Here is an 11,198-nt window from a genome sequence, read left to right as displayed (position 1 = left end):
AGGCAACCAGTCGATGTTTCTCTCTCTCTCCCTCCCACTCTATCTGAAGATAAACAGAAAAAATATCCTCAGGTGAGGATTAAAAAGAAAACAATTCCATTCACAATAGTGTCAAAAAGAACAAAATATTTAGAAATAAATTTAACAAAATAAAAAAATTTAACAAAATTCAAAACATTGTTGAAAGAAATTTACAAAAGCCCAAATAAATATTTTTAAAATGCCATGTTTATGGATCAGATGACTTAATATTAAGATGGAAATATTCCCCAAGTTGATCTACAGATTGAAAACAATCCCTATGAAAATTCCAGCTGTCTTATTTTGCAAAAATTGACAAGCCGATGTTAAAATCCATATGGAAATACAAGGGGCCCAGAACAGTCAAAACAATCTTGAAAAAGAACAAAATTTGAGGATTCACACTTCCCACTTTCAAAACTTACTACAAAACTGCAGTAATCAAGATGATGTGCTACTTGTGTAAGGACAGACATATAAATAAGGAAAATAGAATTGAGAGTCTAGAAATAAACCCTTATATTTATGGTTAATTGGATTTTGAAAAGGGAACCAAGACAATTCAATTCAAAAAATAGCCTTTTCAAAAAATGGTGCTGGTACAACTGGACATGCAAAAAAAAAAAAAAGTTGGACTGCTACACCTCATACCATACACAAAAAATAACACCAAATGGACCATAAAACAAAGTATAAGAGCTGAAAAAAATAGCCCTGGCTGGTTTCGCTCAGCGGTTAGAGCATCAGCCCGTGGACCAGAGAGTCCCAGGTTAGGTTCCCGCTAAGGGCATGTACCTTGGTTGCAGTTTTTTTTTTTTTTGGTACATGCCCCTAGCGGGAACCTAACCTGGGATCTCTGGTCCGCGGGAGATGCTCTAACCGCTGAGCCAAACCGGCCAGGGCTCAGTTGAAGTTTGTCCCTGGCCCCGGTTGGGGTCATGTGGGTGGTGGCCACTCGATGTGTCTCTCTCACATCGATATTTCTCTCTCTTCCCCCCTCTCTCCCTCCTGCTCTATCTGAAGATAAATGCAAAAATGTCCTCGGGTGAGGATTAAAAAAAAAAAAAAAGCTAAAAAAATAAAACCCTTAGAAGAAAACAAAAATCTTAGATTAGGCAATGACTTCTTAGATAAGATACTAAAAGCAAAAGACAAACAAACAAATAAAAATTCATCAAAATTAATAACTTCTATGCTTCAAAGGACACCATCAAAAAAATTAGAAATGCCCTGGCCAGTTTTGCTCAGTGGTTAGAGCATCAGCCTACAGTCCCGAGAGACCCAGGTTCGGTTCCTGCTAGGGGCGCGTACCTCGGTTGCAGTTTGTCCCCGGCCCTGGTTGGTCGTGAGGTGGCAGCCACTCGATGTGCCCCTTTCACGTCGATGTTTCTCTCTTTCTGTTCCTTTCTCTCCCTCCCACTCTACCTGAACAAAAAATGGAAAAATGTCCTTGAGTGAGGATTAAAAAAAAAAAAAAAAAAAAGAAACACAACCCACAGAATGGAACAAAATATTTGCAAATCATATATCTGGTAAAGAACTTGTATTTAGGCTATATAAAGAACTCTTACAACTCAATAATAAAAAGATGAATAACTAAATTTAAAAATGGGTAAAGAATCTAAATAGACATTTCTCCAAAGAAGATACATAAATGGCCAATATCATGTGTAAAGATACTTAACATCATTAGCCATCAGGGAAATGCACAAAACTCACCACACCCACTAGAATGGCCTGAATCAAAACAATAGATAATAACAAGTGTTGACAAAGATTGGAGAAATTGGAATTCTCATACATTGCTGGTGGGAGTGTGGAATGGTGTAGCTGCTCTGGAAAATACTTTGGGGGTTCCTCAAAATGCTAAACATGGAGTTACTATATGGCCCAACAATTCCACTTCTAGATATAAACTCAAGAGAAATGAAAACCTATATCCACACAAAAATATGCAGACAAATGTTCATAGAAGTATTATTCATAATAGCCAAAAAGTAGAAACAACCAAAATGTATATCAACTAATGAATGAACAAACAAAATGTAGTCAATAAAAAGGAGTGAAGTACTGAAACATGCTACAACATGAATGAAACATTGACACATTATGTTAAGAAGTCAGGCTCAAAAGACCACAAATATAAAAAAAAAAAGGTAAACTGTATGGTATATGAATTATATCTTTTTTTGATTTTTTATCCTCACCCGAGGACATTTTTCCATTTCATGTTCAGATAGAGTGGGAGGAAGAGAGAGAGAGAGCGAAACATCGATGTGAAAGGGACGCATCGAGTGGCTGCCACCCGCATGACCAACCAAGGCCAAGGACAAACTGCAACCTATGTAAGCACTCTTAATGGGAACCGAACCCAGGTCTCTCTGGACCGCAGGCTGACGCTCTAACTGCTGAGCCAAACCAGCCAGGGCTGAATTATATCTTTAAAAAAAATTTTTTTTCTTTATTGATTTTAGAGAGAGAGGAAGAGAGAGGGAGAGAGAGATAGAAACATCAAAGAGAGAGAAGAACATCGATTGGCTGCCTCTTGCATGCCCCCCACTGGGGCCTGGGCCCACAACCTGGACATGTGCCCTGACTGGGAATCAAACCAGGGACCTCTGGGTGCTGGGTCAATGCTCAACCACTGAGCCACACCAGCCGGGCTATGAATTATATCTTAATAAAGCTGTTTTTAAAAAACAGAATTATCATGAAGTGTACCCCACCCCACTGAGCATGTGCAGGGCTTTTTTAGAATCATACCTGCAGAGGCATTACCTTATTAGGGTCATGGCAGGACAGCTAAATGCTGTGGGTTCCTTTTTATATATATACAAAGGCAATAAAGATCAATAAAATTCCAGCACATTATTCAAAGCTCAAGGTTATCTGTTCATAAGTGAATTGTCTATTTTGCTTTAAGATGACCTAACTTATCAACACGATAGAAAAGTAGAAAGCAGCCCAGCCAGTGTGGCTTTGTGGATTGAGACCTGTCCCATGGACTGAGAGGTCCTGGTTTGATTTCCGGTCAGAGCACATGCCCAGGTTTCGGGCTCGATCCTCAGTGAGGGGAATGCAGGAGGCAGCCTATTGGTGTTTCTCTCTCACATAGATATTTTTATCTCTTTCTATAAAAAAAAATCAATAAAAACATATTTTAAAAAACTAGAAAGCTATCAAACAAACCATCTATATCAGATTTGAAAAGTAAGTACTACTCTTACAAAAAAATTAAAGAGTGGTAAGTAGTGTATAAAACTTTACCTAAGAAAGAACCACAAAATGATATTGAACTCTAACTAAAAATGATGTATGTTGAGCCCTGGCCGGTTTGGCTCAGCGGTTAGAGCGTCGGCCTGCGGTCCCGAGAGACCCAGGTTCGGTTCCCGCTAAGGGCATGTATCTCGGTTGCAGTTTGTCCCCGGCCCTGGTTGGTCGTGCGGGTGGCAGCCACTCGATGTGTCCCTTTCACATCGATGTTTCTCTCTCTCTTCCTCTCTCCCCCTCCCACTCTACCTGAACAAAAAATAGAAAAATGTCCTCAGGTGAGGATAAAAAAAAAAAAAAAATGATGTATGTTGAAGTGATTGGGATACAATGTACCGATATTGCACTTCTTTTGAAATGCATAAAAAATAGGATGGGTTGATAAAGGAATAGATAGATGAACATGTGATAAAACAAATACAGCAAAATGTTCATTGTAGACTCTAGGTGGTGGGTGTAATATGTTCACTGTACAATTCATTCAATCTTTCTGAATGTTTCAAAAATTGCATTAAAATGTTGTTGGGAGGAAAGAGTGTTAAAGTAAGAGTTGGTTGCTCAGGAGAGAAAAAGCCCATTTCTCCAACAACAACAAAAAACCCGAATCTCCTATTTTGACAACTGAGGAATGTAACAAAGAAAGGAATAAGGTTCTTTTTTCTTATAATAACCTGGTCTCAGTATTCAAATATAAATAGGAGCAGTTATGTATGCCATATTTGAAGTTAGAAGAGTTACAGGGGATTTAAAAATAAATATTACAAATTGTAAAATGGTGTAATGACCCACAGAGGCAGAGCTGGAAAAGCCAATCTAATGAGCTAATCTAGGCTTTTGAGTCCTGACTTTTCTAGATATGGGTAATATGACAAACTGAGTAATTAAGGACCTCAACTAGACCAGAAAGCATAAATATGCAAGGACTCTTGATTTTGCTTTCTGTTCTCCTTAAAACTGACTGGCTGGTTGAGAGCTCAGTGAAAAGTGCTTTGTGTGTGCAGATTTTGGATACTAAAGTTAACCTACTCCTTGAAGGTGAGCCATAGTTCTGGTCTTCATTCTTCTTTTCTTATTAAGGATAAAATATGACAAGAGGGTCTTGGCTTAACAGTTTGCTTCCGTCTTATACATACATGTCCCATCCACAGGCAGGGGGGTCTGCTGTAGTGAGGGTAGGTAGGGGTTAAAGATATGGCTGTTCATTTCAGAGTTTCCTTCCCCAAGACTGCTCAGAGGCTGGTTAGTACAGAACTATCCCAGCCTGGGGAGAGCCCTTAATCATTGGGAAACTTGAGGACCTGTAGTACTTAAAGGGCAAAAGACTTCTTGCCAGACTGACTGGCAGGAAATGGACTAGCTCTAGTATAGCCATCCCCACCCCATCCCAAAAGAGCATCGATCTTTTCCACATTGATCCCTTTCCCCCAAATCAATTTCTAGAGCTATAACCACCTCATGCTCTAAAAACAGGACCTCAACTTCTCAGACCCAAGTTCCCCACCGTTTCCCATCATGCCTCAGAAAGCTGCTTCCCAATCCTTCAGATCTAGATTCCCCACCTCCCCGGTTTACTTGCCCATCCATCGCCTTGCCTCAGAGTGAACATCTTCAAGCGCTGAGATGTAAAGACCTTCACCCAGTAAAGAGGCACACCCCCATTCATCAGACCTGGAGTCCCCCAAATCCTCAAAGCTATAACACTTGAGCATCTTCCAATTTCTTAGACCCAGCACCCGGACCCTTAAAAGCTGGGGTTATATCCCCCAGCATATCCCAGAGTCAGTAACCTAACCCTATAGCCCTAATCCTCCACCACATCGCCCCCAAATTCGCTGTTTTAGTGGGTTCGGTGCCCCCACCAGGTCGGGCTCCATACCATGGTAGGGATTCCTTTGGCTGGCAGGCGGGCGCGTGACCTTGGCAATAACGGCCCCCAGGGCGCGGGAGGGGCGGGGCCAGTGCGTGGGGCGGGGCCTAGCCCGCGCTGGGCGGTCTCGCGGGCGACGACAGGTGAGCCGAGTGAAGCAGAACCGCTTGGCGGGCGAGGATGGCGGAGCAGTGGGATCTGGACGAGGAGGGCATCCGCCGCCTGGGGGCGCTGAACCTAGAGCAGCCCGGTAGGGCCAGGCCAGGACTCCGGGGTCTGAGTCTGAGGGGAGAAAACCGAGGCGGAGGCAGGGCAACGTAAGGTAGACCTAGACACGGGAGAGCGGCGGTGGAGGAGCGGTTCCTGAGGCGGAGGATGTGTTATTGAAGGAACTGAAAGAACTGGAGAGTCTGGGAGGAGGGCGAAGAGTTGAGGAAGAGGAACGCGACACTGCAGCCACGACACAGAACTGGACAGTGTCTGATTTAGTGGAAGGAAACTGAGCTTCAAGAGGGGTATTGGTGGGTGAAAAGGAGGGTGCTGAAAAGGGCGTTTGAGATCGGGGTGCTATTGAGGAGTCACTAAGGGCGTTAATTCTACTCAGTGGAGCTGGTTGGGGTGAAATGCTCTTCTTCCACTCTCCGCCTCAAGAATTTGGCCATTTCTTTGATCCGTCTGGACGCGTAGCCTTTTAAGAGTGACTCAGAAAGGGGCTGGATGTGAAAGGAATAATATCTGATCTCTCAAGACGCTTAGGTCAAGGCCCCAGCCCTGAGAGAGTCCGACAGATGAAACTGGTTGAGTGACTCCTGGATTCAACCTTTGACCAGGAGTCTGACTCTCCCTGTGTTAAAGCTTTCCTTGTATTATTTAGCCCCCTGACCCCAAAAGTCTATGACGCAGATATTGTTATTGTTCCCATTTTACAGATGAGTAAAATTAGGTTTAGACTTTTGCACAAAGCCACAGAGTCCAGAGTAATGCAGCCAGGATTTATTAGCCCAGGGTTCTGATTCCAGAGCTTGTGCTATACTCATAACAAAAAGTTGCCTTTCTTGCTTCCAGTAGTTTTTATTTGTGGGATATGAAATAACTTGGTTTTATTTTATTTAAAAAATATTTAAAATTTATCAAAATTAGTGCATGTTAGTAACAGTCAAACATAACATGAGTGAACAAAGAGGATATTAATTTTTCCATCCTCTTAAAATCTTCCCCCAACCCCTAACCAAAGATAATGGTTTATTGTGTAGATAAATAGATCGATGTAGATATTGCAGGTTTATTTTTTCTTTTCCAAACTACTTTGAACTTTCTTATTTTACAAGTTAGCTACGAAAAGCTGTATTGGCTTACACAGTTTTGTACCTTTCTTGCTTTTTATTTTTATTTATTTATTTGTTTATTTTTAAATCCTCACCGGAGGATATTTTTCCATTTATCTTGGGATAGAGTGGGAGAGAGGAAGAGAGAGAGAGAGAAAGTAAAAGAGAGAGAGAGAGAGAGAGAGAGAGAGAGAGAGAGAGAGAGAGAGAGAGAAACATTGATGAGAGAGAGACACATCAGTTGGTTGCCTCCTGCAGGACCCTGACCGGAACTGCAACCAAAATATGTGCCCTTGAATGCCATGGAACGCGCAGCTCTTTGGTCTGCCAGCCAACACTCTAACCGCTGAGCCAAACTGACCAGGGCCTCCTGCATTTTTTTCTAAAACTTATGCAGCATTGTTTTTTCACATTAAGTCTAATCCATGTGGAGTTTATTCTTATATGTGATGTGTGATATGATATAATTGTATATTTTTATGCTGTTAGCTAGTTTCCCCAGAGCCTATTTTTAGTGATATCTCTGCTACATACTAACTTACATTCCTTTATAAAGTTAATAGTAAGTTTTGATAACTGGTAAAGTCATCAGTTTACCTCCCTTTACCTTCTTCAAAAATGTCTGGGTTGTTCTTGGCCCTTTATTCTCTCCTGAAAATTTTAGAATCCGCTTGTCAATGTCCATGAAAGTATTTTTAAGCTGGGATGTGATCTGAGCTAATACTCATTTAAAAAATATTACTCTTGCCCTGGCCGGTTTGGCTCAGCGGTTAGAGCGTCAGCTTGCAGTCCAGAGAGATCCGGGTTTGGTTCCCGCTAGGGGCTCGTACCTTGGTTGTAGTTTGTCCCCAGCCCTGGTTGGTCGTGTGGGTGGCAGCCACTCGATGTGTCCCTTTCACATCGATGTTTCTCTCTCTCTCTCCCCACCACTCTATCTGAACAAAAAAATGGAAAAATGTCCTCGGGTGAGGATTAAAAAAACCAAAAAAACATATATATATATATATATGTATATATATATATATATATATATATATGTATTACTCTTACCCATTAGAAGCCTGTCACAGTAGTCTAGATACAAAATAATGAATGACTTGTATTAGGAGGATAACAGTAGAGATAAAAAGAAGTACATGGAGGAGTCAAGGTGTATTTTGTGGGCAGATAGGATGAGAATTACAAAGCATTTGAAAGTAGGAGATGAGGAAAAGGAAAATTCAAAGATAACCTTGAGTCTTAACCTTGGGTGTATAATAGTGCTATTTATTGAGAGTAAAAGAGTGAAGGCTATGAGAAAGAGATTTGGGGAAAGGGAATCAAGAGGGTTGTTGTAAGTATGTTAAGATACCTATTAGACATTCAAATGTGAGATTTTATTAAGTAGTTGGATATATGAGTCTGGATCTCAGACAAAAGGCCAGGGTTAGAGATATGCATCTTGTTAGCAAATAGGTGATATTTAAATTCACAGGGACTGGGCCCTTGGCCACTTTGGCTCAGTGGTTGAGTGTTGACCCACGCACCAAGAGGTTGTTGGTTGATTCCCAGTCAGGGCACATGCCTGGGTTTGGGCTCGATCCCTGGTGGGAGGCATGCAGGTGGCCAATTGATCAATGTTCTCTCTCATCGATGTTTCCATCTCTCTCTACTTCTCCCTCCCTCTCTCTCTCAAAATCAATAAAGAAAAAAAATAAAAACAAAGTCACAGGGACTGGAAGAACTAAAGAATGAGGATGGAGAATAGGAGAAGGCTTAAGACTCGACTTTGGTATTTCAATGTTTACAGGTTAAAGAGAGGAGGAGGAACGTGGTGTCTTGGAATAAGAAAGGGTCGTTTATCAGGAAAGTAATAGTCACCTGTGTCAAATGCTATTGACAGGCTGTGCAAGTTAAATGCAGAGAAGTGTCTTTTAAATTGATCAACATGGGCCCTGGCCGGTTTGGCTCAGCGGTTAGAACGTCGGCCTGCGGTCCAGAGAGACCCGGGTTCGGTTCCCGCTAAGGGCATGTACTTCGGTTGCAGTTTGTCCCCGGCCCTGGTTGGTCGTGCGGGTGGCAGCCACTCGATGTGTCCCTTCACGTCGATGTTTCTCTCTCTCTCTCCCTCCTATTCTATCTGTACAAAAAATGGAAAAATATCCTCGGGTGAGGATTAAAAAAAAAAATTTTAAATTGATCAACATGGAGCTCACTGGGGACTTTGACTAGGGGACTTTTGGGAGAGAGGGGAGGAGAGAAGCCAAACTGAAGTAGGACAAAAGAGGAATGATATGTGAGGAGAAGAAATAGTGAAGGTAAGAAGAACCTTTGCTGAGATATTTGGTTATAGGAGAATACAGAAGTCAAATGTTACCTGGAGGATATGACATGGAATCAAGAACAAGTTTTTTGAAGAGACGATATACCAGAGCGTATTTGTAGGCTGATGATAATTATTTGATAGAGAGAGAAAATATGTAATTATATAACTTTTTTGCTTTTTAAAATAATTTAATTGAATTACTATATATGTAATATAATAATTGCACAATAAAAGTAAGTTTTAACCCCCTTGTGCCTGGCCCTGACTCAGATCTCCTTCCTAAAGGCAATTGCTGTTACCAAGATCTTGGATAACTTTGAAAAATATTCTCTACCTATATAAGTATATATCACCTATTTTATTATGGCAATTCACAAATATATATGAGTAGAGACAATGGGATAATGAGCTCCCATCACCTTATCTCAACAATTATCATCAATTCATGGCCAGTCTTTCATCATACCTCACCTATTCTCTACCCACCCCCATCCCTCTGCACTGTTTATTTTGAAGCAAATCCAAGATATATGATTTAACCCATAAATATTTAGTGTGTATCTTCAAAAGATAAAAACTTTAAGTATGTTCTATTGTTTTTGAAGAAACCAGGTCATTTGTTTTGAATAATTTCTTATAATCCTGATCTCTCTCATAATATTTCTAAGATATTTAACAATTTCCCATTTCTGTATTCCCTATTAATAGGTCTGATCAGATTCAGGTTTGATTTTTTATTTTGCAAGACTGCTTCATAGATGATGTTGTATACTTCTGTCAGGAAGTATATAATATCTGGTGTTCTTTCTGTGACATTATCAGCTACTGAATATGATTGCCTAGGGTCCATTAGTTTATTAGGGATTGCAAACATAATTTTCTAATTTGGCCTTATGTTTTTATTAGCTGTAATGTTTTTATAAAAAGAAATTTCCTCACATCAACTATTTGGTTATCCTGAGGTACAGTTTGTATAGGAAAGGCAGAATAAATGCCTAATTTTTTTTTTCATTTTATTTATCAGTTTAAAAAAAATTGAGTTGTTTTCTTAGCATCCTCCAAACATGACTAATGAGAGTTATTTTATTTTCTTAGTATCATTATAAACTCATTTAAATATTTAATTTAAATATTTTGGTGTGTTCCAACCTATTGCAGTTATTATCATAAATGATGCTGAACTTGTCCCAACTTTGGTTAGTGGGAGATCTTTGAGGTTGACTTCTGAGAGCTTTTTAGTTTTATAATTATTTGAAACTCTTTCATCATCATTTTAAAATCTTTATTAAATTATTAATACAATTTCTAAGTGCACTATAAATGGTTTTCTATAGAAAGGTTACTTGATCTGTTGTTTTCATTAATGAAACATGTTTTTACCCATTTAATATATGTAGCCCATATATTAAAATTGGAAGATTATTCTGTTGCTCTTGACATCTGTGATGTGCAGTGTTTGATTTGTTCCCTGATCTGTTTATCTTCACTCTCTTTATAAATAGTGCAACTAAATAATGCATAATCTCTTAAAACCTGCACATCATATGAATCATAAAAGAATGTCTGTCTCTGTGACACTTTACCATTTCAATGATAATTATGATTCCCTTTAACAATGTTAAAATGTTTGTTCTTCAAAATAGACTCCAGTGAAAAGGCACTAGAAATGCTGTAAGGCACTAATGGAAATCATAATTGAACTTAGCCTTTGTCCCATAGTAACAGACTTTCATGATATTAGATCATTGCATACTACAGAAAGAACTACCAATATGTTGCTCTCCAAGTCAGGAAAATAATTTTTTGGAGATATAATTCACATACTATAAAATTTAAAGTATACAATTCAGTGTCACTCAGTATATTGTGCAACCATCACCACTATCTAGTACAAGAACATTTTTATCAGCCCAAAAAGAAACTACATACCTCTTAGGCAGTCACTTCTCATTTCCAGCTCCCCTCTGCCCCTGGCAACCACTAATCTGCTTTCTGTTTCTACAGATTTGCCTGTTTTGGTTATTTCATATAAATGGAATCATACCATATGTGGCCTTTGTGTCTGGCTTCTTTAACTTAGCATGATATTTTTGAGGTTCATCCATGTTTTAGCATGTATGGGTATTTTCTCTCTCTCTCTCTCTCTCATTTTTCAATCCTCAGCCGAGGACATTTTTCTATTTTTTGTTCAGATAGAGTGGGAGAGAGAGAGAGGAAGAGAGAGAGAGAAACATCGACGTGAAAGGGACACATCTAGTAGTTGCCACCTGCACGACCCAACCAGGGCCAGGGACAAACTGCAACCGAGGTATGTGCCCTTAGCGGGAACCAAACCCGGGACTCTCTGGACTGTAGGCTGATGCTCTAACCGCTGAACCAAACCGACCAGGGCTTTTATTTTTCTTTTTAT

At 39.9% G+C, this 11,198-nt stretch overlaps 1 protein-coding gene across 1 annotated transcript in view; it reads left to right on the top strand.

Moving 5' to 3' along the window:
- Positions 1–5,272: 5,272 nt before the first annotated feature.
- LRRC36 (leucine rich repeat containing 36) overlaps positions 5,273–11,198 on the top strand; it is a 59,511-nt gene continuing 53,585 nt past the window's right edge. Inside the window, exon 1 of the mRNA XM_036275259.1 lies at positions 5,273–5,408. Within this exon, the coding sequence (XP_036131152.1) occupies positions 5,339–5,408 (70 nt within the window). The 5' untranslated portion in view covers positions 5,273–5,338. The remainder of the gene's footprint in view (positions 5,409–11,198) is intronic.

Source organism: Molossus molossus, unplaced genomic scaffold (assembly GCF_014108415.1).
Source record: "Molossus molossus isolate mMolMol1 unplaced genomic scaffold, mMolMol1.p scaffold_m16_p_21, whole genome shotgun sequence".
Lineage (NCBI taxonomy): Eukaryota > Metazoa > Chordata > Mammalia > Chiroptera > Molossidae > Molossus > Molossus molossus.
Note: the sequence above shows the minus strand (reverse complement) of the source record. Positions and strands in the feature narration are given on the sequence as shown.